The sequence below is a fragment of the Buteo buteo genome, chromosome 21 (genome assembly GCF_964188355.1).
Source record: "Buteo buteo chromosome 21, bButBut1.hap1.1, whole genome shotgun sequence".
NCBI classification, from domain to species: domain Eukaryota; kingdom Metazoa; phylum Chordata; class Aves; order Accipitriformes; family Accipitridae; genus Buteo; species Buteo buteo.
Window position 1 is genome coordinate 11,230,916 of NC_134191.1, and position 27,103 is coordinate 11,258,018.

A 27,103-nucleotide genomic window follows, 5' to 3' on the forward strand; every position below is an offset into this window, starting at 1 on the left:
AGCATAAGAGTGTGACATGCTCCAGCACAGTCAATCATCACAAAACCTGGCGGGATTGGTAGGTCCACTGATGTGTGAAATGGAGCACACTAATCAGCAGAATAACGTGAACCTCCCTGACATGAACAGACTAAGGTAAACCTTGAAGCTTGGGCAAACATAAGAGTTCAATTATCATTCACAATGCTGTCAGAGGAGACACGCTATGGTCAACTACGATTTTCTACTCTTCTCCCACAGGACAGGCACCTTGCACACCCATGAAGAAGGTGCCTAGTCACTTGGCTACTGCTCACATTAGGGAAGGCTGACCTCTCTCAAGACTCTCCACAGCCAAGGAAGTCTGCCCACTGCAGGCACATGCCAAGCTAAGATTGCGAACAAGTACTGCTGCTTTCCGTTTCCTGGCATGTTCCTTACCTTTGTTAGCAACATATCTCCCTAATGGATTGTAAGCTTTACACAAGCTACAGAAAAAGATTTGACCAAGCTGCCTCGGGACACAACAAGCCATGGAGCTTTTGGGTGGAGGATTTCCACTGCCATTCTGAACAGTCAAGTAAGCAGCCTTGCTCCCACTGGGATGGTATGAAGTGAGCCAGATTACAGCAACAGGAGCAAGTCAGACTTCAAATCTATACTGATCCTTTCTGAATGAATCTCTGACCTTCCACAGAGATGCCTGCTTTGCTCACCTGGTATTCGCTCCAATCAATATTCAGAGATTGGGTCAGAGAGACTGGGATACTTAATGGAGCATCTACATAATCCTGCAAAAAAACAAAACACAATTGGTCAGAGAAAAACCATGACTTGAAGGCAGTGAGTTCCAGAAAAAAACAAAACAACAAATGCCAAATGGTGCATCTAGAAGAAAATGTCTCAGCAAAGCATCTTTGGATGCAAAAACCTAAAGTGGTAAGAATTAACTCACAGCCTCTTCAAAGGACTAGTGGACAAGAGGAGCTTTTCTGTGCTCCCAACAGTGGAAGCCAGGGACAAGGCCTGTTAGTTTCTGAATTCCCCTACGGCTGCTGCACTCAACTGTCTCCCTCAGCAGGAGACGGAATATGAAGACAGAACTGAGAACAGAGGCTATCAGTAAGACATCAAATTCAAAAACAGGAGCAACCCATACCCCCATGAGAGGTCAAGCATCCTGGGCTTCAGGACAATAATTCATTTATTTTACATATGAATTTTACAATGAGTAATGTAGTACATTCACTATCTGTTTTGTCTGTCCTGTTGGTTTCCTGCTTGTGATCAGAAATAAGTACATAACATACACCATTGCTCAGGAACTCTGAGGCAAGACTTAAGCCCAGCAAAGCCCACAGCTCTCCATTTTGTAACACCCATGTACCTGTTTCCAGTTAAATATGAGACCTTCAGCTGTATAATCCCGGTCTTTGTACTCCTTAAAAAATTCACAGCCTGCAAGAAAAAGAGATAATGAACAACCGTTCAGCTAACTGATATCTAACAACTGAAGTGCCCCGTGGGACTGGAAGTGCTGGCAGCCCCGGGGCTCCAGAGCACCAAACCAATCAAAACTGCTGCCTGCGGGAAGAGAAGAGCGGTAATCATCAGTACAGTGTTCAGCACAGCCTCCCAGCAGCAACAACCCAGAGCACTCAGCAGTGAACACACACACAGCAAAGGACAAGCTCCAAACACACAGCAAATGTGGAGTTTGAGGGACTGATTTCATTCTTTCCCAAACAAGAGGTTTCACCAAGGAGCTATGCTTTCCAGGGCCACTGGCTTTTGCACACATCTAAGGCATCAGCCTGACACGCTGAGTGAGAAGGAACCAGCAAAAGGAGGTGTTGGCAGAGCCCTGGGGAAAGCCAACTTTCACAGGGCATCTGCTGCAGGTAACAAGAAAGGGCTCTGTCAGCAGCGGCTGTGATTTCTCTCACATTTAAGTCTCCGCTTTCAAACATGAGAATTGCCCTATCTGAAGGAGGCAGGTACATAACCACTACAAAGGTTTCCCCCAAGCCTTCCCCTCCTGAAGTTTGTCCTTTGGCTCTGTTCTTCTCAACCAACTATTTGAAGTCTCTGCTGCAAACTGCAGTCACTTAGTCACAGCTGAGCAGCACCATTAGCACTGCGGCTGCCTGCAGGCTACACAAAACACCTCTCCCAATGTACTGTGTACGCCCCAGCAGCACCACAGTGCCCACATTACCAAGACACCCCTGTGCCAGGCACTGAACACAGGCAATGATTCCTACCCTGCAAGTCACGAGTGACTCCAATGGTGGAAAAAAATAAAAATCCTTGTGCGAGGACAGGACTAGCCCTCAAAACCACACAGTCAGGAAGCAATCTGTCAGTTGAGATTTAACTCCAATTTAACAGTGGCTTAAAGCAAAGAATGGGGGATTACAGCAGTAAGTATTGGCATCTACAAATGCCAACCACCAGTCAAATGGAAAAGAGGGGTTTTCTGCACTGGAGAGCACAAAAGCTTCTACAGATACCCCATTTTAACCCAAGTCTTTCACCCTACATGGTTATTACTCTTCACTGGGTAAAAAACTGGCTGGATGGCCAAGCCAAAAGAGTAGAGGTGAATGGAGTTAAATTCAGTTGGCGGCCAGTCACAAGTGGTGTTCCCCAGGGCTCAGTACTGGGGCCAGTTCTGTTTAATATCTTTATCAATGATCTGGATGAGGGGATCGAGTGCACCCTCAGTAAGTTTGCAGACAACACCAAGTTGGGTGGGAGTGTTGATCTGTTTGAGGGTAAAAAAGCTCTACAGAGGGATCTGGACATGCTGGATCGATGGGCCAAGGCCAACTGTATGAGGTTCAACAAGGCCAAGTGCCAGGTCCTGCACTTGAACCACAACAACCCCATGCAACACTACAGGCTTGGTGAAGAGTGGCTGGAAAGCTGCCTGGCAGAAAAGAAGCTGGGGGTGTACAGACGGCTGAATATGAGCCAGTTGTGTACCCAGGTGGCCAAGAAGGCCAATAGCATCCTGGCCTGTATCAGAAATAGTGTGGCCAGCAGGACTAGGGAGGTGATTGTTCCCCTGTACTCAGCATTGGTGAGGCTGCACCTCAAATACTGTGTTCAGTTTTGGGCCCCTCACTGCAAGAAAGACATGGAGGTGCTGGAGTGTGTCCAAAGAAGGGCAATGAAGCTGGTGAAGGGTCTAGAGCACAAGTCTTATGAGGAGTGGCTGAGGGAACTGGGGTTTAGTCTGGAGAAAAGGAGGTTAAGGGGAGACCTTATCACTCTCTACAACTGCCTGAAAGGAGGTTGTAGCAAGGTGGGGGTCAGTCTCTTCTCCCAAGTAACAAGTGATAGGATGAGAGAGGAAATGGCCTCAAGTTGTGCTAGGGGAGGTTTAGACTGGATATTAGGAAAAATTTCTTCAAGAACAGGGTTGTCAAGCACTGGAACAGGCTGCTCAGGGAAGTGGTTGAGTCACCATCCCTGGAGGTATTTAAAAGACATGTAAATGTGGTGCTCAGGGACATGCTTTAGTGATGGACTTGGCAGTGCTAGGTTAACAGTTGGACTTGATGATCTTAAAGGTCTTTTCCAACCTAAACGATTCTATGATTCTATGTCTGGACACTGCCTCGCTCACCAAAGACAACAGGATCTCAGAATAACTTTAGAGACAAATTACAAACCAGAAATTCTTTCAATGCAAACCTGAAAACCTCATTAAGAATGTATCATGGCATTTGGCCAGTCACTAGAGGGGCTGCTGATCCTTAGATGTGTATGCCTTAGATTTAACAGAATGACAACATTCCCCTGTAGACCAGCACTGCCGAAATCAGGCAACATCTGCAGGAAGAATTTCCAGTTTTGTAAGGTTTACCTCTAGCGTGGCAGTGAAGAGCTGCTAAAAGAAAGCAGCTGTCCCAGATGGAAGAAGAGGAAGGACCATCACTGAATATTGCATACTATACACAGATCCCCATACAGTAACAACTCTACAGCTTAACTCTATAGAGAGTCGCTTCTTCCTCATTCTTTACAAACCCTACAGAAGACCTGCGTACACTCTCTCTCTCATGTTCTAAGTTTGGTGAGGCATATGGCAGCAACATATACCTGTGCCATGTGCTACAGAAAGCGGTAATACTCTTATTTCTGCACACGTTGGCAATCTGCGTAGCAAACCTGATATAAATCTTCATGCAGCTTCTCTGAATTGTCCCTAATTTCTGTGTGAAAGGAAATACACTTAAAAAAAAAATATGTTTAAGGGCAACAACTAGTAATCAAGGAAAAGTCTGGGTTTGGATCATCCTCAACAGTTTTGTTTGGTTTTATTTTGTGGTTTTTTTTCTCCTCTCCCTTTCTTTGTGTGCAAGGGAGAAAGAAGAGTCCTTTCTTGCAGACAGACCTCAAACACAGCAGTCTCACATCTAATCCTGCCACTGACCCCGACATCAGCAGGCAGGCAGCAATATTCAGCTCATCTTTAAGAGTGCAGCAAGTGACCCAGCAGTTGGTTGCTAGGCACAGGGACTAATATAGCCAGGGAGACAGGCTGGAGTGGTCTGCATCTCAGCCGTCCACTGCAGGCTCAGATAAAGAGTTCTGCCTAGCACCGAGGGTATCTTACAGTCATGCTCTGGAACACTAGGACTAGAAAATACTCTTAAGAATTGGGGTTTTACATAACACAGAGCAACATATATATATTTTGCACCAAGTAGTAATTTGGAGTTGCAGGGGTGTCAAAGGCCATCTTAACCCCAGCTCCACCTCTGGGACTTTTTCTCCACGTTTGAATTAATTAGAACTGCTGAGAAATTATTTTGCCACCTCAAAGAGTGCCTAATGCTGACTCACACCGTCAGAGCATCCAGATCCGTTGCACTGTTCTCAGTTTAAAAGAGCTTCTCTCCACAGGGAGCATAGGAAACATTCAGCAAGCCACAGTCATTTCACCACACACAACACACACAGGTAGTTCCCAGTCCCCAGAAACGGATTGTCACCTGTCCCTTGGGAGTCCCTCTGGACATCAGTCCTGTACCTGGATATGGGATGGAGAGAAGCGTGAAATCAGCATAACGTTGAGCTTTGTCCACCTTCTCAGAAGACGTCACACTGCACAGGACAAGAGGAAAACAGCAGACATTTGTAGAGTATTTTTCATGGAGATACTAGTGCCCAAAAAGCTACCTGTCACATCTCCCTGCACAATGACCTGATTCAGTAGTGAGCAGGAGCAGAACTTGCTCAACACATGCAAATAAACAGGTATAGCCCCAAACCACTAAAACTTTCCTCTGAGAGAAATACCAGGAGAAACAGTTCCCTCTGTTCCTATACACAAGAAGAGGGCTCCTTTACTCTCGCCTTTCCGAAGGGCTGACTGTCACATCACTGCAAGCTCTACAGAGAAAACCTACTCAGACTGCAGAGGACAGATGAAAACAGCTACCTTGCCCATTGGTACAGCTTCCTCTGGCCTAAAACCTTGGGGTTCTCTTTACAGGATCAACTAACTGATCCTGCTGTAGTATTCTTTCAGGAACTGCTCCCAGGATGCTGAGAGCATGGGCAATAGCAATTCACATGTAAGAGCTACACTAGATACAATCCAAAGCCTGCAGAAAAACAAATGAACCCAGACTCACTTCAAGCCAAACTTCACCTTCTTGTTTTCCACCATCAGGTCACAGATATATCGGACAGACAGGTATCGAAGCAGCTTGATGTCGTGCCCTCTGACCTTGTCAAACAGCTGGGAGTCTGCATTTCTGCAAGACAGAACAAGGCAAAGCAAGATGAGCATGGAAGACTGACCATGTTGAGTCTGATTCTTTGCACAATACTGCCACAGTTCTTCCCTGAACCGCTTCTAGCCATAAGCCGCAAAGCATGAGCCTTGTCTCCACAGGTCAGAGCCAGATCCTGCAATGAACTGGTACTGCAAACTTTGTGTTTAGGGTCCCTCCCCTCCCTGTCTTACTCTGTTCTGCAACAAGCACGTAAGATACAGAACAATTTCTCCAGCCTGGAGATGTACTTTTTGACGAAGTAAGCACATACTAATTCAAACACCTTTTTAAATGGCTCTATATATTCCTGTCTCCAGCCTGTCCCTCTGCCAAGAGATTAGCAGGCTTCAGTTACACTGGGTTCAGCCAGCCATTAGCATTCAAGACTCTTTTTCAAAAGGAAAATAATGCTCCAAGCTTGGTGATGGTCTCAAGTCTGGACCCAAAGCCCAGCCTAGGAAAGAGCAGAATTGTGTGGCTGAGCCAGTCAGCTTTGGTTCAAACTTCCTTTTCCCCATCCCAGTGATGCATACAAACCTAAGTGCAGAATCTTCCTCTGAAATGTCTTCTGCATCTGCCCAAGCATCGTCGGAACCTCCTGCAAGGAAAGCATTAAGAACTGGAGCACGTGTAAACCAACTCAATCCCCAATCTGACAAGACATGCACGCACCCAAAAAGGTCATGGTTTGGTGCCCTCTCTCCACACATAAGTGCTCTCAATAGTTCCCCATATTTTGTCTTCCTGAAAAGCCCATTTTCTAACAGCCCACTCTTCCCTTGTCATTGCAAAGGACCCAGGCAGGTCAAACCCGCTGCTGACAGCCAGCAGGACACCCCAATAGTACTACACAGTGCTTTGTTAAGCCAAGCTTCAGCTCCCACACTACAGATGCCCCATACTCCCCTGAAGAGCTTTCCCTAGAATCCAGAATATCTCACCATTAGCAGGATTTGACTCCCACTGATTAGCTAAGCAACAGCAAGTTCTTATCCTCTTTCTTCCATTATTCCCAACCCCGATGTTTGGGAATCAGTACTCTGAATCCTTTGGGCTGCCTTACTTGCTTACATACTTCCCATAACTCACTCTTCAGCCTCAAGTTCTTTTGCCATTGCTTCTTATGAACTACAACACTCTGTCCTGTAGTACGGTGCTTGGAAATGGACAGGAGACTTCAGTCTTTGCTCTATTATGGAGGACCTGATAGAAGCAGGTCCATGCTAGAGCGCTGCATCAGCTCTCAGGAAGAGCTTGCTCTCCTGTGTAGGTCACTGTCCCAGCACTGACCAGCCTTACCAGGCAGACAGTGACAAATGGCTCCTCACTCACCTGAGAAGATATAGTTGTAGCCAGTGCGCCCATAGAGCTCTCCCCAGCCAGCCAGTGTTGCAGATCTGCAAATATGCTGGAGGAAAATTTTGTTATTAACCACGCATGCTCCAGGAGTCTTTCCCTTATCAGGTCTCTGGCCTATTTGCTGTCACGTTACATAGAACTAGTTGGTACCTACAGCTACTGCCTCTCGGCAGTCTCCCCTGCAATTCTGGTCCAGATCAAGTTCTCCAAACACATCAAACTCCCAAGTGCCTTTATCTGTAGCTAGTTTTTAAATCACATTTTCATCTCCACTTCTCCAATTCACTAATACAGTCAATTCCTGCCAAGGTAGCAACATCCATGCTCTGCTAATACCCTGCTTGAGCCTTATTTCCACATTCCTGTGGATAAGATTATGGATGGTCCCAGTACAACTCTGGGCAGTTCACTCCTGCAGAAAAAGGTCAGCAGGTTCAGCCCATGATAGCTTCAGTCAAGCTAGATTAAAATTGTCACAGGTATGATTTTGCTATTCACACAGTGTTTCTAATTGAACTAAGAAAACGGAATTAAGCTACTTAAATTCTAAATGAGACTACTCCTACAGGGCTGCAATACAGTTTAAGTAATCCACATAAAAATGAATCTAATTTCACTTTCTTACAGATCCCCTTGCAGACAAGCCCACACATTCATAAGACCATTTATGCAATCTTGCCTCCCCAGGGAACAGACAAGGGAAACTTCTCTTTAGAGAGAAAAGTTATTCAGACGGAGCTTACTGCTGGAAAGAGTAAGGGGCAGAAAGTGACAATAATTGTCTTTCCCCTCTCAAAGACCAAATACCATTGGTCCTTCAGAAGGGACATACATATGGAGAAAATGTTAGCTCTTTGGTGCAATGCTCATGACATTGTGGGGTAAAATAACCTGAAGTCCCCACAGATGATTTATGCAGCCTAGACAGCAAATGCTACCTGCTCCTGCAGGCTGCCTGCTTGTACCTAAGAACAGATTTTTACAGCATTTGGAAAGGTGACAACCAACTGAAGACATGGCTGCACAGTTCAAACGGCAGGGAGAAAGGTCATTTTCTAAGTTAAGACAGGTAACCCATGAAGCTTTACCTTTCCCTTGTACAGAATGACTGGGCAAACAAATCGTCCTCTACACCTCGCCATCTTACTTCGGTTGATAAGGTCTTGCAGTTTGCCAACCTGCACAGTGCTCTCAAACCTAGTAGACAGAGATTCAGTTCAGTACACAGAGCATCTTCTCACACATCTTTCAGCAAAGCTGCTACAGACACCCTGGGCTATAATGCCCATCCCTTTCACCTAGAAGCCAGCTCTGAAGTTAGCAAGCAAGAGGACACTTCTTTAAGAATTGCTTCCGCTGCTATACAAGTACGGACGCTTTTCTGTCTCCTTTATTTTGAAAGGCCAGCTGCACAGTATACGACAGTGAGCATCTTTAGGAGCTGGCATGAGTACCGTCAGAATGGTCTGCTACAGACTAACACATGGATTACTAATGAAGGACTACCAGAGTAAGCCAGTGTCTACAAAAACAAATGTTCTGCTTTCCTCCCCACCACATTTCCATCAAAAAGAAGATCAACACTACCATCAGAGTGAACTCACTATCAGAGTGATAATTTTGCAAGGAAAAATAAATAAAATCCAGGGTCAAAACTTGAACACTCAATGAACCTTAGTTCTGGTCACTTGAGCATTTTTGCTGCTGGGTAATTAGACAACTGTCTGTAAATCAGCTAGTGGGTTGAGCAGGGTAGTTAGATTAATGTCAGCTGCATCTGCATAACTAAATTTTGTTTGGTTTTCTGGTTAAAGTTAAAACAGAAATCTGTTCCTAGTTGGAGACATTTTTGAAACAAGTTAAAATTGCTGCAATTCATCCAAATACCAGCCTACCTTTGACAGGAATCCAAACTGACTTCTGAACTACACAGACCTTCACAAGGAACTGTCAATGTAAGGAGGACTAGAGTTTCCACAAGGAATTGGAGAAGCACTCAGGCTGACATAACAGAAACCAGATGCAGTCTGGGCATACAACACTGCATGGCCATGCACTTAAAGATGATTAACAAGAATTTCCAGTTAGCCCTTTCCAGTAGTGGAGCTCAGTAGAAGAGCCTAGATGAACTGGTTGATCTCTGGATGCTCGTACATTATCAACTTGCTAAATCTGAAAAAAGGGACAAATAAGATCACAGGAAACTCTTCAGTGGGGTGGAGAAGTACCAGCATTACTGTGCAGAGCAGAAGATCTCAGCTGAGATAAGGCACCTGATTCTAGTGACCTACCCACGCCTGAAAAGGCACAGCAAGATGATTAGGACAGCCAGGGGACAGTCTATGCTGCAAGAGAAACCACCACGGATTGATTGGCAGAGCAGATGAAGATGAAGTGAAGACACAACAATATATGCATTAGGGCAAAGGAGAGAACTTACAATTGAGGGGGGGAAGAACTCAAAGGCAAAGGACAATGCTGGCCTAAGAACAAATGAATACTTTTATGCTGGAAGTTAAAAGAAAGTTGTGAAGTTGCTAAGCTTCAGAATAAGTGAGAATGTGGAGCAACCTACCTGCAGCTGCCATTCTGGGAAGGATTAAAAAATTTAATCTATTATTAACATGGAAATTGATCTGTTTGTGGAAAAGATTATTCAAGGTGGTGCCAGCAGAAGCAGGGAAACAGCGAACAAGACCTTCAGATCCTACTTTTTTTTTTTAAAAAGGATTCAATTCTCAGAATTCATAGTGGAAGCTTAAGGTTTTTCATGTGTTTCCCTACATACACAACTATTTTGGCTGTCCAGCTCCAAAGAGCTTTGACATATAACAGAGCTTAAAGAACAAGAACACAAGCTAATCTTTAAGCATTGTGGACACAAGGGTGTTAAGTGCAAAGACAGAAAAAAGCTAACACAATACACTTTACATGGGATTATGTGAGATTGCGTGCAAGAGAAGCACGCGCCCGATCAACACAACCCAAACTCTGCTCATCGCTGTCACTGCAAACAGTCAAGAGGTCCGCTCCACAATCTGCTTCCCTCAGAGAGCCTGTGAATAACGCACACTGCAGGCACTCCCTGTGAGCAGTTTGAGAAGAGATGACTTCCTGTATAATTCCCAATACCAAACTATTTTGAAACTTTGATTCTGACTTACAGATTTGGTAGCAGGGTTGTTTTTAAATGAATGCACGCAGTTAAGAGACACATCCTGCACTCTGCTCCAGCTGTCTTTACATTTCCTTTGCAAAAGCAAATACAGAGGAAAACAAGAACTTCAATACATTGTTACCAGAATAGCTCCCCAGCACTGCTTCCAAGTTCAGAAGGTGGGATTCAGCAAAGAAGAAAGAAGATCAGAAATTATAAGGGAAGCACCTCCCCAGGAGCTGAGACAACAAAACAGGTTTCACCTCTCAGCACACTAACTGCACTTCCCCGGAGAGGCATCGCAGCACTGGGGAATGAGTCTGAGCAGCTCAGCAGTGACCTGGGGCATGGGGTGAGCGGGAAGCCCAGCACCCCACTGGGGACATGGAAGGATAAGCCCCTCTCCCAGGCTCCTGTGCTTGCTCCTTGGGAAGCCTGCACATGCACCGGAGAGACCCGCTCTGCTATCTGTCATGGCTGTGCTACAAGTGGGGATCTCAGATCTTCTCGTCTCAAGAGCCATCATCAGTAAAGCGAGAGATAAACATGAGCTAGAGATAAACATGGTAAGTAAACATGGTAGTACTGAGACTACTGTAGTAAAGGGAACGGCTGCTCTGAAGAACAGGTGCAACACTCTTACAGGGACAAGTGATTAAAAGCAGCAAAGGTAGGAGCAAAATCAACTGAAAAAGGTTCAGAAAACAGAGCACTCTTCAGCAGCGGTGTGAAAGAACATCATTAAGGCTGCTTGGCACAAGGTACAGAATGAGGTGGAAGGAATGATGTGTATCTCAACTCTTTATTTTTTTTGGACTTTCAGGTGTTTTGGTTTTTTTCCTTCAGAAATTTGTTTTCTAGAAGATACAGCTGGGCAACCTTACCTCTGTATTAATTCCCTGCCCACCCTCCTCCCAAAATAGACCCCAAACCTGAATTAATCTTTTTAAATGCAAGGAAACATTTCCTGCAAGAGCAAGCAACTGTTTTGGCAACTGTGTATTTCAGACAGGCCTGAAGCAGAGATGCTTCTCTTTGGGTAGCCATAACAGCATTGGAACCAAAGCATTCCTCTCATATTGTTAGATTACGTGCAACTGTGATCATATTTGCTTGGAGTGCAGACACATAACAGGATGGTCAGGTGAAACCAAAGACATGGCCTGTGTCTGAGGTCTGGGCGTTTTCATTAAGCATAGTCACAGTAACTCCAAGACGGTGAGTAAAGAACTGAGCGTATCCCTCTGTTTCCATTGCCTGCAGCATCTGTCTCCTCCTTCGCGGGGGACACACACACACACATCAGAGATTTCCAAGCACAGGGAAGGTGCTCCTGGCTGTCAGACACACCCTGCTACTTTCTGTGGCTCCTTGCGAGCAGCACCTGGCCAAGGGGCATACAGGCCAAAACCACATGCCAAATTCCTCCTGCCACCTCCTGCACCTGCCTGGATTTCAGAGTACTGTCAGCAAACTTTGATGAAGCAACACCCTTTCTTGCCCCAGCCTCCCAGCCACAGAATGTACAGGATTAGGAAACTGATCTGGGTTAAAAATACTCATTTTTTGCTGGTTCCCCATGCGGCTTCAGAAACAGCTGTACCAGCAGAACCAATTGGGTAGCGCAGAGTTCACACAAGTGAGAACTGCTTCCAAAAAACCTTGGTATTCTCAGAGGTGTGAAGCATCCTGCACACTTCAAGGAGATCTTACCAGCTGATTAAGAACATTACAAAGATGAAAGGCAGTCAAAGACACTCGGTCCTAGAGGGAGTGTCCCGTTCACTGGAAGAGGTTCTTGCATTCTGTAACACAAGAAGTGCAACAGTCTCTATTTCATAATTATTCCATAGAGTACTACGATGAAACTAAAAGCCGGATTTGTCTAAAAATTACTTAGCAGATTTTATAGAGATTATCACCCAGAAAACAGGAGGAGAGGGATGATGAAAGGTAGTGTGTTTCCGTGACTCTCTGGGACAGCAAATCAAGACTTGGAAAGAATCAGTATTTAAAATGTTAATTGCTGCTGCTGGCTTGCAAAAGTCTTGGAAGAAAATGGGGGCACTGAGTGTAAGTACACTTGTTTTGAATACTCGTCAGAAAAATCAAGCATGATTTCCGCTTGCAAGAATAGGAAAAGCAGAAGCATTCGGTTAGCTAGTTATATTTACAGCTTCAGACTTCAGTTTCCCTTTTTTTGCAGCAAGGGGTTTAATCTCTCCTAATTTGATCTAACCATTAAGCAGAAATTCTCCCACCTGACAATCAGTTGTGGCTGTTTTCCAAAGACCCCCTCCTACAGCACCCAGCCCAGGTGCCAGTGCAACAGCTGACAGTTTGCCTTCCTTAGGCAAAGCAGCTGGACATGCGAGGGGAACTCGGTGACCACCGTCCTTTCGAATGTGTAACTCTTGTCTTGGAGGCAGTTAAGACTGCAAAATTGCATTATGTTTTGTTGGAAGAGAAAATAAAAAATGAGAGGCTGTCATTAGAGCTGCAGGGAGCCACTAGCGCTCAACCAGAAGTGAGACCAACGTGATTCTGAGCTTGTGGGTCAAAGTCCAGAAAAGCATTGGCTTAGACTTGTGCTAAACTGCAAGCAAGCATTTCCCATTAACTCATTAAACCTCAGCGCCCACTGACCCACGTACTGTGGTGGGGGCAGACTGTTTCTGTCGAGATTGTCTCGTCTGTCCAGCCCCCCATCAGCTCCCCCTACCCCAAGCTGCTTTCCAGACTAAAATTTCTCTCATCAGAGGCCTTCCAGCAAGACCACAGGCACTCCGTCGAGACAAGGAGAGCACCGCACAGTCCTGCTCCTCCCAACCACGAGCTCTTTGAGTCTCTGGGCGAGCTGTAGCAGAGCAGTCATTAGGATCTACTCGAGGACAGCGTGCAGCGGAGCTGGCGCTGCCCCGGAGCAGCCCGTTTCCTTCGCACCTCTCAAGTTACAGGCTTAGCTTCGCAGCATTCACCAGGGAGAGCCCAAGAGACTTGGGGAGCTCGGCAGCCAAGCACAACCCTGGCAGGCAGCACGGGGTGCCCCGGGAGCGGCTGACACCGCCGGCTATAATTAGCCGCAGCGCAGCCTGGCGGGGCTTCCCCCGGCCGGCGGGAGCCCCGGAGCGGCAGCCACGGGAGCTCCCCGGGGGCAAAACACGAAGCCGCCTCCGCCGGCTGTCAGCCGTGCGGGGCGGGGGGACCGGGGGCCTTACGGGTCGCGGCCGGCGCCGGCGTCGCGCTCCAGGAGGACGATGTGCCGCGGGTAGTGGGCGCAGACCTCGCCGTGCGCGTTCGGGATCACGCTGTAGCGGTAGTCGCGGCCGAAGAGCTCCAGGCACCGCCGCTCGATCCGCTCCACCTGCGCACAGCCGCCGGTCAGCGCCCCCCGCACCGCCACCGGTGTTCGCCGCCGCCCCCCCCCAGTGCCGGCCCCCTCACCTTAGCAGCGGCGGCGCCGCCGCCGTCCTTGGCGCGGTACTGTGCCCGGGAGAACTCCAGCAGCAGCTCAGCCAGGGCGCGGTCCCCGGAGCCCGCCGGGGGGCAGCCGCGGGCCGCCGCCATCCCCGCGCCGCTCACCACCACCCCCGTCGCCGGCCCATGGCCCCGCCCCGCCCGCCGCTTCCGCCCGCCGCCGCCGCTTCCGCCCGGCCGGCCAATCACCGCCGCGCCCGCGCCACGCCCCTTCCGCCCGCCCGCTGGCATCATCGGGATGCGACGCGCTCCCTCTCGCTGCGCCCTGCTCCGCTCCGGGGCTACCGCACCCCCCGGTCCTGTCCTGCCCTCCCCCACCGGGCAGCGAACGGCCCCCGCTGAATTCCCCCCCCCCCCCAGCGGGTGAGGAGCCGCCTGGCTCTCGGTGCGAGCCCGAAGCGGGGCCTGGTGCGGCAGCGGTGCGGCGGGAGGAGCGGGGCCCGGCGCACGGGCTGGGCACGGCCGAGGCACCGCAGGCGTGGGGCGGGCTGTGCTCCCCAGCACCGGGGCCGCAGCGAGCTGGGGGACGGAGATGCGTTGCGTAAACCACCTTTCGGCCCGCAGAGAGACGGGGCAGGCGCTGGCAGGCACCGCTCAGCGGGTCTGACCGTGGCGCTGCTCTTCGTAAAGAATTCCGACGCGGGTGTTAATTAAAGAAGCCCCTCTCGGGGTGTGACCGCACACACAAAGGCAGTCGCGGTAGCAGTGGCGAGGTGAAGGGTAGCGCGGCCGTGCGCGCTGGGGAGCGGCAGTGGCTGCTGTGCCCGGGATGGGAGCGAGGACTGTGCCAGCGCCGTCGCGCAAGCACAGAGCCAGCTCCTGCTGTTTGTACCCGGGTTAACGGACACCGCCGTTACGGCGGCAGGCAGCTCCTTTGCTCTTGCGGGGGAATACAAAGTCGTTTTCATGGGCGTGTGTCCGATTTGCGAAGCGGCTGCGAACCTTGACAAGACTTGGAAGAGGAGGCGGCCTCGGGAGCTTTTCATGAAAGCTGAGTTCAGCAACAGCTGCCGCTAACACGCTGCATCTCGGCTGCCTTGAGGAAAAAAAACCGGCCCGAGACGGTCTGCTCCCTGCTGGGGTTTTGGGGCCAGCGTGAGGCTGCCGGGGCCGGGGGGAGGATTTCGCAGGGCGGTCGCCAGCGTACAGGCCCCTCGGGCCGGCAGCCCGGGGCGCCCGAGCCGGCGCACCCCGGCCCCGCGCCGTCGGGGCACAGGAGAGCTGCTGGATCGGGCCCTGCTGCTCCCAGTGCCCGTGGAGCCGCGTTGGCGGCGACGGACTTGCTCCGGCCCCACCGAGCGGGTGGGGAAGGCCTGCTGACCGCCCGGGGCGGCGGGTCCTCCGCCAACCCCGGGATGGCGGAGCGGCCGGGGAGGACGAACGCTCTCCCTGCGGGCCCGCTTCGGCCGGACACGCCCACGCGTGTACCTTCTGACATTAACCGGGGCCGTGACCAGGCGCTGCCCCTCCTCGGCCCGGCGGGGGCGGGGAGCGGCACGGTGGGCCGGGGTACCGGAGCGGGCCCGCCGCCGCCGCCTGAGCCCCACCTCACCGACCCCGCGCCGAACCTTGCCGAGGGGGCCCGAACGGAGCCGAAAGCTACCGAGCGCGTTCCGAACACCGCCGAGCCTCGCTCCCGCCGTCGCCGAGCCCGTGGCGAGGCGAGCCGAACCCTCGGCGGGCGGAGCCGAAGGAGGCCGAAAGCGGCCCGATCCCCGGGGGGCGGGGCGGGCTCGGGCTCGGCTCCGCAGTGGCGGGGGGGGGGGGGGGGGGGAAGGAGGGAAAGAGGGGGGGGTGGGGGGTGGCGGCGCGCGCCCGCGCGCGCGCGCACGGCGGGGGCGCGCGCGGGGCGCAGAGGCGGCAGCCAAGATGGCGGCGCGGGTGGCGCAGGGGCCGGCAGCCGGCGGGCGCGCCTAGGCCGCGGCGCCCGCCCCCCCCTCCCCTTCCCCCTTCTCCATCCCGGGCGGGCTCCCCCCGCCGTCGCGCCCCCCCCCCTACCCCACCCCCCACCCCCCTCCCCCAAACCCCTTCGGCAGCGCGGCGGCCGGCAGGATGCTGCCCTCGCAGGAAGCCTCCAAGCTCTACCATGACAACTACGTGCGGAACTCGCGCGCCATCGGCGTGCTCTGGGCCATCTTCACCATCTGCTTCGCCATCATCAACGTGGTGGTCTTCATCCAGCCCTACTGGGTGGGCGACAGCGTCAACACGCCCAAGCCCGGTTACTTCGGGCTGTTCCACTACTGCGTGGGCAGCGGGCTGGCGGGCCGGGAGCTGTCGTGCCGCGGCTCCTTCACCGACTTCAGCACCATCCCCTCGGGCGCCTTCCAGGCGGCGGCCTTCTTCGTGCTGCTGTCCATGGTGCTGACGCTGGGCTGCATCACCTGCTTCGCCCTCTTCTTCTTCTGCAACACCGCCACCGTCTACAAGATCTGCGCCTGGATGCAGCTGCTGGCAGGTACGTACCGGCACCGGGCATCCCCGCGCCTCTCCACCGGCCTTCTCTGGGGGGGTGGGGGATGCGGGGTTCGCCGGGACAGCAGCGGGCGGCGGTAGCCCCGGAGCTCCGGGCGTTGGTGGAGGGGCTCCTGGTCACAGGGAGCACCGAGGTTGCTCAAGGAAGCTGGGCTGGGTCCAAGCGCTGCGGGGCCGTGGTTCCAGGAACCAGCCCCAGGGCTTCCTGGGACACCCCGGCCAGGCGCTAGCACTGACAGAGCACCGGGAACGGGCACCAGCTTGGGGCTCTGGCACCCAGGGCTCCCCAGGCACTGGTGCCAGGACAAGGAGCACCAGGGTTGCCTGAGAAAGCTGGGCTGGGTACAAGCACTGTGGATCCGTAGGACATCCCAGCCAGGAACCGGCTCCAGGACACCCCAGGGCTTCCTGAGATACACCCCGGACAGGCACTCACGCTGGCAGAGCACCGGGAACAAGTGCCAGCTCTGGGCACTGGCACCCAGGGCTCCCCGGGCACAGGTTGGCTGCAAGGAACACCAGGGTTGCTCGAGGAAGCTGGGCTGGGTACGAGCACTGCAGAGCCATGGGGCATCCCAGCCAAGAACCATCCCCAGAGCCCTCCAGGAATTCCTGAGGCACCCAGGCCAGGCACTAGTACTGACAGAGCACCAGGGCACCTCTTCCAGGCACTGGCACCGAGGCCTCCCCAGGCAAGATCTGACCCTGCGGAACCACAAGGCTCCCTGGGACACAGCAGGAAAGCTGGATCAGGAACCCACCTCAGGGGACCCCGGAACAGGCACCAGCCCTGGGGCACCTGGGCAGCCTGAAGCACCCCAGGACAGCTGGGCCAGGTACCAGCCTTGGAAAACCCTGGGACACTCCAGTCAGGGACCAGCTTTGGGACACCCTACAACAAGGACTGTCCCACAGAGTCAAGGACCAGCCGCAAGGATGCCCTAGGACACCCTGGACCTGGGACCAGCCCCCGGAACGCCCCACATGAGGGACTAGTCTCCTTGTCTGCCCAGCCCCAAGGGCATCGCTCAGCAAGCCTGCCCCCAGGGGATACCTGCTTTAGGGGAACTCCCATCACTGGCAGGAGCCCATGCATGGACCCCCCAGCCCTGTAAAAGCACCTGTGCACAGACAGACCCTCCAGCTCCCCCTTAAAGAGATGTTGTGCCCAGCCCCCCCCCACTCCCTCCAGCATCATGAAAGGCCTGTGAGGACAGACCTTCCCCAGCTCTGTGCATAAAGAGACCCTGAGTACAGCGCTTCCCACAGAGAGAGATACCATACAATTTACCTTCATGTCTCCTCAGAAGCGACCACAGGCTCAAGCCCAGTCGTTCCCCCCAAAAGTGGCCCTGTCTATAGATCCTCCTTAGCTCCCTCTACAAAAGAAACCCCACCATAGATGTACCCCAACACCCGACTCACTTCTCAAAGGGACACCATACAATAACCCAAACTTTTCCCCAGAAGGGGACCTGATATGTATGTTGATAAGGATCCTAAATATCCCCTTGTGCACAGACCTCCAAGCTGTCCTCACAGAGGGTCTGTCCTTTGGGGAGAAAGACCCTGAGAAGAGATGCTGAGCTTCCCCCAGTAGCGGGACCCTTCACTTCCTTCTCTTTCCAGTTTTACCACATGTGGAAAGACATTGTTTTACTCCCCAGTGCATACAAAGTGTGAATAGGCCCAGAGCTTCCACCAGAAGGGCCCAGAGCCCCCCGTATTCCTAGTAAAAGGACCCCAGTCTGCCCGTCCAGGAGAAGGGCCCCAGTCATCGATGTGGGAGGATACAGCCCCCCCCGTGCTAGGGGCTTGCAGCTAGCCCGGCTCTCTCCCTTGCGGCTGGCTTGGGCTGGAAAGCCTGTTTTCTCCTCACCCAGATCAGGACCACAGCCAGACCTGGTGCTGCCTTGGCTTATTGGGAAATTCCTTCATCTTTAATTTTCCCTGTCCCAAAGATTTACCGGTTTAAGGCAAGCTCAGAGCCCAAATCCTACCGATTGTCAGCAGCTTAATCAAGTGGCTTGGAGCGCCTGGCTGGTGCTGCTGCTGCACAGGGAGCTGCGTGACAGAGGGCACTACACCGAAGGTAGCCCCGGGCTTCCTCCCCGGAGCCTCCTGTCCTGCTCGGTGGCCATGTCAGCACCTGGCTGCTGTCACCTCTAGGTACCCGTCGCTCTACCCTGGGGCTTGTCCCTGCTTACACTTTGCACCTTGTGGCTACACTTGTGTTGCTCACAACTGCACTTGTGAGAACCCCAAGTGCATGGCTTGCTGGGGCCATGGGCCAGCTCTCCTGGCCCCAGCCAGTCCAGGCTTGGCTCAGAGCTCTCCCAAAACAGCACAGCTACGTGGCCTTTCTGTGTCGGGGAAACTCCAAGGCGGCATTAACAGACGCTGGCCATCCACCCTGCCCTGTGATGGGGCAGCACGAGAGGGCTTCTGTCCTGCAGGAGAGGCTGATGTTGCCATCAGGGAGGGCCAGGATGCAGAGGCGGTGGGGTGGTGCATCCCGGTGAGAGGGAGCCTCGTCTGGGGGGTGGCTGGGCAGGACTGAACTTCCCTGGGCATGTCAGAGGCAGCCGCAGGTGGATGTGTTACCTCGTGCAAGGAAGAGGAGCTGCCTTGACCCATGGAGAGGACCCCATGGATCAAATCCCATGGGTAGGGCAGGGATGTGGCCCGATGCAGGCGCCGGCACAGCGTGATGGCAAGCTTTGGAGACTTACCCACCTGGGAGGTTGGAGGGTTGTGCCAGAGCAGAGGGCTTGGAGGGGCAGAGAAGGGAAAGGCATTCCTCCTCTCTCGGTGAGGTTTTAGCTGAAGGAGGACTTGCACCATAATGGCAGAAGCAACAGCAAGGCCCAAAGTTCCATGGTCTCACTGGTGAAAAACAGATAAACAAGGTGAAAGGTAGAGAGATGGGGCAGAGGTGGGTCCACCCTGTCCTTACAGGATGGCCGGTGCAGAATACAGGGCTGCTGAGCGAGGGCACAAATGGGCTCTTCAGAGAAGAAAAATCAAGAGCAGGAAGGTGGGGGAGGAGAAGGAGGATCAGGAATTCAGTATCTCTTTCAGAAAAAAAAAAGTTTAAATCATCAATGTCTAATTAGTGGACGACAGTCAAGGAAGGGTTTAATTAGAGCTTCACAGAAAGCTCCAGCTCAAAAGCCACTGTCCCCCCAGGAGGAAACTGGATCTAATTAAGAGAAAAGACTTTGCTTTATCGCAAATAGAAACGTAGCCATCTGCCCTGTTCAAAATCCCAGTAATGCAAAACTGGAGATTTTGCTAAATCCTTCTGTTATAAAACCAGAAATGGGCCTTTAACATGAGTGCGTCAACAACTGTATGACTGACAGCACCCTGGTGCCACCCCAGTCCTCAAAATTAGCGGAGGAGCTCCTTCAGAAGGTCCCATGGGATGATGCTTACTTGAAGAGAAGTGGGCTGTGTGGGTGATCCCTCTCGTCCACCCTCCATGGAGGGCTGGTACAGGAGCAAGATGAAGGCACCTGGGCTGATTTTGTGGATGCCTCCGTTCCAGTGACCACACAGCAGTTGTCTGCTGGAGAGCACAGGAATACGCCACCACCACAACGCACTGAGGAGGCTGCCCAGGGACCTGAGGTTTCCTCCAATTCCCTGATTCTCTGCTGTAACGTAAGATGCGGTCACCCTGTGAGCTAACTCTGAGCTTTGAACAAAGTTGTTCTGGTATCCAGCGCTAATGCCGGAGCGAAAGACCCCAGCTGCCTCTGTGTGGCACCGCAGCCATGTGCCTCCCATGAGGATGGTCACTCTGAGCGGGTCCGGGGCTCTGTTTTCAGGGGGAGCTTCGGTTTTGTACTTACAGTTTACTGAGGGTCAAAAGAGGCAGCCAGCTGAGCACACAGTCCCTCTTACACAGAAGGTGTGAGTGACCATGTTTGAAGATGTTTCCCCATGCTTCAAGTGCAGCAGTCAGCGTGGTGAGGCCTTCTAGCTCCCTTAGGCCAGGCACAAGCACGACACATGGGATGCCTTTCCACCCGGGGCTATGTCATTGACCATGGGGCTGGGGTTTGTCTTGATCAGTGGCACTTTGGAGTTAATTATGCCATGTCCAGGCACCTTGCCCGATGGAGAATATGATAATACTGAGCCCTTCTGAGCTCTTTTCTCCTTTGGGAACCCCCTTCGGAGCTACACTCACCTCTTGGATGGGCCCTTCCCACCCACCAGCATGTGAACCAGGAGCAGAGGCAGAGCCTTGATCAGTGGCTTCATCTTCTGCACCTGAGCTGCATTTGCCACCATCTGAGTGAGGACCCCTCACATGGCACAGCTGCACAGCATCGTTTTGGCACATCTGTGGAGAGGAGTGGTTAGGAAGCCCATTGCCAACTGCCAGGCTGAGCACAGCTGAACTGCGTGGTGTGGTGGTGTGGCTGCAGCCTTAAGGGAGAGCAGGGTCTGGCCCGAGCGAATGCCGCAGTCCCGAAGCACTCCCTGGTGCTAACAGTGATGCGGTGGCTCTGCTGAGCCACGTCAGGACGGGCTCATCTTCCTGACTGGGACTTGCTGGAGAGCCAGGTCCTCTCAGAGAGAGTTTGAGGTTTCAGAAAAACTGTTTTCATGGATATAAAAGTAATTCATTGAAATTCTTCTTGAAAAAATGAGAGACAGGTACCACTGCTCCAAACCAGCTAGAAGCGTAGCTGGGTCAGCTGCTGGGAATGAGGATGAAGTAGCCTCAAGCCCTTTCTCTGCCCAAGGGAGAATTATTGCCAATATATGATCTTCCAGGTGAACCGCTTCCACCTGCTGACCTTGCAGCAAAAAGAAGACATCACTGCAAAAAAAACTTTGCATTTGCTGAATCACTGGCTTCTGGCCCCAAAAAAAGCTTTCCTGAAGATTTCCCCTCTCCCTCCCCTGCCACTCCTGTCGTGCAGCGGGGACAGGAGCAGCGACACAGCGCAGACCTCGTGTCCATCCAGCGCCTTGTGCTCCACAGCAGCCAGCCCCGGGCTTTGGAAGGCAGCGTAACCCTCCCGTAGTAGCTGTTAATGTGCCTACAAACCCACAGGGAGTGGCTGAGCCGGGCGTTTCGGAGCCGCTCGTGTCCTGGAGCTTACATCCCTTAACTGTTGTTCCAGATAAAGTAACTGTCAGTTCTGATTCATACAAACTCATAACTCTATTCTGAATCCTGCTGATTTGTTGGCTCAGAAACAGCCTGTGAAGCAAAATGCCGTAAGGGAGCTCCTGTCTGTGTAAATGGCCGGTGCTAGCTGTCCCAAGCACGCTGCCTTTAATTTTCATTTATTTCTGAGGGATTTCTATTTTTAGGAGAGCAGGGGGCTGTGTTTTTCCCCTTTTCTTCTGGAGCTCAGCTCTCAGGAGGTTTCCTAGTGAGAAGCAGCCCCTCCAGACCCCAAAGTCACAGCACAGCCCCTGTTCCCTCGGGGACTCAGGGCTGGTGTGCAGTGCCCAGGGGCACCGTATTGGGGATCTCCAGCGGGGACCCCTGATGTTCTGACAGCACAGCATCACGGCAAGCGGCCGTGGACGCAGCAGAGCATATGGCACCCCTTTGGCACAAAGTAGATATGAGGGGCCAGGGGGTCACCGAAGCACCCCTGGCAGAAGCATGTCTGCAGTGAAGGTGGGAGTGATGTGCATGAGGGCAGGGGACAGCCAGCTCGCTGACCCTAAGGGAGGGTGAGCTGCTGCCCGTGAGGCCAAATGCCTCACTGTCCCCAAGCCAGGTTTAACAAGCCCCTTTGGGACCCAGCAGTTGCTGGTTTTCTCCCAGTAACCTCCGCATTTTCCGGTTTTCAGTCCCTCGTGTGTCCTGTGGCAGTGTGATGCTCTGCATGCCTGTGCTCAGGGGGAGGCCATGTTTCTCAACTGCAGGGCATGTCCTTAGCCCCTTCCACCCATGGCAGGTGAGAGCAGTAAAAGCCAGTGTTCACCCAAACCTGCAGACTAAACTAGACAGCAAAAGTGATTAAAAAATTGGGTTTGGATCCTGCAGGCACAACTGCACGGGACTGGGGCAGCGCTGGGATAACCGTGGTACTTGGCAAACACGCAGGTTACTCCAGTGGTCCAAATTAGCTAAATGCACCTTCCACCAGGGGATGTTATCCTGCCAGGAGGAGTCTCCTCATCTCTTTCTGCTAAAATCTCACTCCAGTGTTGCAGCCTGAGTCATAACATTGAATTCCCTTCAATTAATTTCTTTTGCAAGGATATCAAAAGCCCTTGAGATGCCCATTTCTTTTCTAGGAGACCCTGACAAGGGAGCACCAAGGAGTGCGAAGCCATGAACCAGCTGCAAAATCAAGCCAAGAAATGCTGGCTTCCCTGGGGCCAGAGCCCCAGCCCCAGCCTGATCCTGCAGGCAGTCCTGGAAACTGCAGTTTGTTCATCCTCCCTCCACATACACCCTGTCCCAGTGATCACCGAAGTGCCCAGTCTCAAATCTGTCTTTCCAGCTGGGAAAACTCCGAAAGAAAGAGTTGGAACCCAGGGCCTGGGGGAGGGATGGCAGCTGTGGTGTGTGACAAAGCAGCTGGCTGTCCTCGGTGCCATCGGCAGTGGGTACCGGCACCACACCCTCAGAAGAACACGAATTAAAAGCAAAATGGAACGCAGTTGGGTTATTTTTTCCTCTTCAATAGTGGCTCTTGTAGGAGTCATCACTTCTTTGTGTTTTTCGTGCAGTTGCAAGGCATAGAAATAGGCTGTTTTAAACAAAACCCAAGGTTTTCCTGCAGGTCTGCGAGGGACCTCGGGGCGTTTGGATGCAGGTGCTGGCAGAATGGAGCTGGGGGCAAAGGGATGGGCAGGCAGAGCTCTGTCCTTGTGCCCCTCAGACCTGCTGTGAGGGGCTTGTTGAAAAGGGCAGTGCTGAGGCCTGTCGACCATGTGGGGATCCCGTCCTTGTTCTTGCTCTGCACGTCAATGTCGCTCCTTGCTGCAGGCACAGGAAGGTGTTTCCAGGACATCGGGTGGCCTGGGGACACACGGAAAAGGGAATTGCTTGTGACAGAGCAGAGGACTCAGCTTGCTGTTGGGAACGTGTAAGACAGACGGGAAGAGGAGAGCGCTGCACTGCTCTTTGCTGGGAGAGGACCTGCCTTCAGTGAGGGGCTTGTGGGAAGAGGCTGGTTGCCCTCGGGCAGAGGCATTCGGGTACATGCGGTCACTTGGGCACGCTCCTTTGCCCTGGTAGTAAATTTGTAGTTTAATTCTCTCTGGCAAACAGGGGCTGTGAGATCTCGGGCAGAGCTCCTGGAGCTGCTCTACAGGCCAGGGCACAGGCTCCCCTTGCGCTGGTGCCAGTGCAGAGCGGGCACATGGGGACAGGAGGGACCAGGACAGGCAGACACAGGCTAGAGCCAGCCCCAGTAGTCTAGGCAGCAGCCATCGCTCGCTGTCCCCCGTGGCTGTGTTGTTCAACCCGCTGCACCGGTGGCTCACATGCTGTGTTTTTCCTGTGCCTTTCTGAGCTGCTCTCTACTTTCACCTTAAACCCTGTCTCTCGTGTCCTCCATGAGTGCTGCAGCCCTCCAGCATGTTAATCCACTGCCTCCTGCATCACTGCCCTGTCCTGCAATGTTTGGGACCTGCTGATGTCCTCGGAGACCCTCACACATGCACCTGTGGTGTTTGCAGAGCGGTGAGGTCTCACTGAGCTCCTGCTTTATCCAGGCAGCTGGATCCACCCAGAGCCCAAATAAATGCTCAGACATGCAGAGGAAATACCAATGCTTGCAGAGTTTGAGGAAAAGATGGAGGGGCTGCTGTTCTGGTTCTGTGAGGGACCAACTGAAGGCTGTGCACAAAAGCCGGGAGCCCACCCAAGCCCTTGCTGTTGCAGGTAAAATTGGCATCTGATTTTTTTTTTTTAAACTTACATTTGCCTTCTGCCACCCTGGAGTGCTGTCTTGTTCTTCTCTTCTGCACTGAGAGGGGCCGTTGCTGAGGGCTGCTGCCCACCCAGGCAGCTGGAGTGCTTGCCTTGCTGCTTGCTGTGCTTTCCTCCAGCCTCACCGTGTGCTTGCAGCTCTTTTCTCCTCCTCACTGATTTCAGCAGTGCTGTTACAGCTGTGCCCATTTCCAGGCTGGGTTGTGTCAGCCTGACCAGCACTGCGGGGGAAAAACCACCCCCTTGCTGGGGATGGCCACAGAGCACTTTTTTCACGGCTGCACTGCACCGGGAGCTCAGTGGATCCTAAAATCCTCTTGGCAACTCTGCTTTCCCAGGAAGAGTCCCCAGTACAGGTCTGCCGCTCTTCCTCGTCTTTAATTTGGGCCCTCAGCTAAATTAAATGCCATGTAGCTCGAAGGTGCCCAGGTTAGCAGGCAGGCCAGGTTGCTCCTCACCATTTACCATGCAGCACACAACGTCAGTGCTGATTATATGTTTCCTTCCAGAGGGGGTGGGTTTGGGTTGGTCCAGTCCCAGGGGGCAGGGAGCTCCCCCAGACGCGGCCGTGCTTCCTGGGAGTCCCAGGTGACGATGTGCTGGAGGTGCTGGCTTGTCGGCTCCTCGTGCTTGCACCACACTGTGCAGTCATGCGGCACTGGGATGGCACTGGGGCTGGGTACGGTGGTAAATCATCTTGCAGAGCTTGCCTCTGTCTGCAAAGACACTTTTACCAAGCAGGTTTGTAATGTGGACGGAGGCAGCAGAGACCAGGCAGCAGCTGGTGGGTGGTATTATGTGCCAGTGTGTGGGCTGCTGAGGGCGACTCGCCTCCACGTCCCTGCCCTTTCCTGGGGAGAGCAGTCAGCACAGCTCATCGGGATGCGAGGGCTGTGCCGAGTCCCGGTGGGATGCCCTGTGCCAGCCCTGAGCTCTCTTGCCAGTCAGACCACCTGCCGCCGTGGCAGCACTCATGTCTGGCAGGGTGTTTGCTGTCCCTCCAGCAATAAAGGATGGGGAGGTACCTTGTTACTTGTGCGGGCACAAGCCTCTTGGTTCTTCCCTAACCCAGGACAAAAATACTTGCAGGGCACCCCAGCCACTCTCCAACATCATTAGTATTTTTAGCCTTCCCAGCTGATACGGGGCGAGGAGCTTTTGTAGTTGCTGTAGTTAGAAAAAAATGTCACCTCCTTACCTTGGCAGTCATGGGCTTTGTTTCGGCATTTCCCTTCCCGTTCATCATGGTGCTCCCTGACGTCTCCCTGCTCAGTGCAGAGTGCGCGGGACGGAGGCGTGCTGAGCAAGTGACCCCGCTGGGAGCGGTGCCTGCAGGCTGTAAGACGGTCGGGTGCGGGTGCTCCTGGGGACGACGACCCTCTTGGCAGGCAGCATCCCTGCCCACAGCGCGGCGGTAGCTCCTGCCCACACGCAGGGAGCCTGCGGTGATGAGGAAAGCCCGTGGGGAACCACTGATCCTATGGTTCATGCTCGAAGAAACCAAGACCCTGAAAGTCTCCATCTCTCTGTGGGCCAGGTTTGGGGCAGCCACGTGCAAACGCAGTCCCCTGGGGCTGCCAGGGCAGCAGTGGCTGTCACCCACCGTGCTGCCTGGCTGTCGTGGGGCCAAGGTGGGCTCCCTGCCGGGCACAGGCTGCACTGGCCGAGGGGCTCAGCGCCCAGGACTGCCACCCCTCTGTCCCCTCTGATGCTTTCCCTCCTCTCCCCCTTGCAGCGCTCTGCCTGGTGCTGGGCTGCATGATCTTTCCCGACGGCTGGGATGCAGAGACCATACGGGACATGTGCGGAGAGAAGACGGGGAAGTACTCCCTGGGAGACTGCTCCGTGCGCTGGGCTTATATCCTGGCCATCATTGGCATCCTCAACGCCCTCATCCTTTCCTTCCTGGCCTTTGTCCTCGGCAACCGGCAGAACGACCTGCTGCACGAGGAGCTCAAGACAGAGAGCAAAGGTGAACGCCGTGCTGTCAGGGGTCCCAGCACCCTGCGCCACGGCCCTGGGGGGGATCCTGGGGGGGAATAACCCAGGGGGTTTGGCCCCTCTGGCAGCCTGCAGCCATGCGAGGGTCCTGTGGGCTTAACTGCCACCTGCAAAGCGAGGCAGGCCGGGCAGGGTGGGAGCGGGCTGCTGAGCCCCTGCCCTGCCTGACGCTCTCTCTTCTGTTTCCACAGATTTTGTCGGCACTGCGGTAAGTCCTGAGTGTCACTGTCCCATCCCCTAGCCCTGACCGTGTAGCGTGTCTGGGTGTGACTGTGCTGGGTGGCCCCACGTGGGATGGGAAGGGATGGGATGGGGGGGACCCTAGCTGTGCAGGGCAATGGGATTGGGGGCAGCGAGGACAAGGGGGCAATGGGGAAGGGAGGCAGCAGGGTTGGGGACAGGCATGTGCACGGCACATGCCGGGGGCATGATGGCACAGTGAGGCCTGCCCAACACGGTCCCTGACCTGCGGTGCTCTCCCTGCAGAGGATATAAGGCCGAGTGCCCACAGCAGGACCTTCTTCCCACGGCCGGCAGCCTGGGCGCTCCCTCCCCATCCTGCCCTTCGTCTGCTGCCAGCGGCCACGCAGCATCCCGCGCCGCCCCCCGGGCCCCGCTGCCTGCACCGGGGATGTGCCGGCTGCCCGCCGCGTCTACGGCCACCTCCATGTCCACGCCGGCACCGCCATCCCACGCACCCTGCCAGCTCCGCACCCCCCGCCGCCTGCGGGCCACTGCCGGGGCAGGATGCCCCAAACCTGCTTCGTTCGAGAACAGCGTCCAACTGAGGTTTTGTTTCAAGGAAAAAACAGAGTTTTTAACAGATTTCTACATCCCCAGGACTCCCAACCTGCTGTCTCCCACCTGAACGCGTGCCCAGTGATGCCCCGCACCAGCTGCTCCGGGCCCCGGCCCCCTCCCTGCTCCCATTTTGTA

General features: G+C 53.5%; 2 protein-coding genes across 6 annotated transcripts in view; one reads left to right on the top strand and one right to left on the bottom strand.

Annotated features, from left to right (window-relative positions):
• MTMR14 (myotubularin related protein 14) overlaps positions 1–14,465 on the bottom strand; it is a 35,107-nt gene extending 20,642 nt beyond the window's left edge. Inside the window, exons 1-9 of one of the 4 annotated variants that reach the window (XM_075053555.1) lie at positions 13,735–14,465; positions 13,509–13,654; positions 8,222–8,330; positions 7,107–7,182; positions 6,312–6,372; positions 5,631–5,753; positions 5,024–5,097; positions 1,367–1,437; positions 696–770 (exon numbers count right to left, since the gene is read on the bottom strand). In XM_075053555.1, the coding sequence (XP_074909656.1) occupies positions 696–770; positions 1,367–1,437; positions 5,024–5,097; positions 5,631–5,753; positions 6,312–6,372; positions 7,107–7,182; positions 8,222–8,330; positions 13,509–13,654; positions 13,735–14,001 (1,002 nt within the window). In that variant the 5' untranslated portion in view covers positions 14,002–14,465. Of the gene's footprint in view, positions 1–695; positions 771–1,366; positions 1,438–5,023; positions 5,098–5,630; positions 5,754–6,311; positions 6,373–7,106; positions 7,183–8,221; positions 8,331–9,028; positions 11,140–12,003; positions 12,023–13,508; positions 13,655–13,734 lie in introns of those variants that run through there. The other 3 variants (XM_075053554.1, XM_075053556.1, XM_075053558.1) reach the window with 3 other exon arrangements.
• Positions 14,466–15,786: 1,321 nt separating this feature from the next.
• LHFPL4 (LHFPL tetraspan subfamily member 4) lies at positions 15,787–27,056 on the top strand. 2 transcript variants are annotated; one of them, XM_075053057.1, is made up of 4 exons: positions 15,787–16,225; positions 25,902–26,138; positions 26,359–26,375; positions 26,654–27,056. In XM_075053057.1, exons 1-4 carry the CDS (start codon positions 15,820–15,822, stop codon positions 26,660–26,662), a joined length of 669 nt encoding a protein of 222 aa, XP_074909158.1. In that variant the 5' UTR covers positions 15,787–15,819; the 3' UTR covers positions 26,663–27,056. The 2 variants fall into 2 exon arrangements, with proteins under 2 accessions (XP_074909158.1, XP_074909157.1); XM_075053056.1 differs by lacking the exons at positions 26,359–26,375; positions 26,654–27,056 and having other exon boundaries at positions 25,902–26,245.
• Positions 27,057–27,103: the final 47 nt, after the last annotated feature.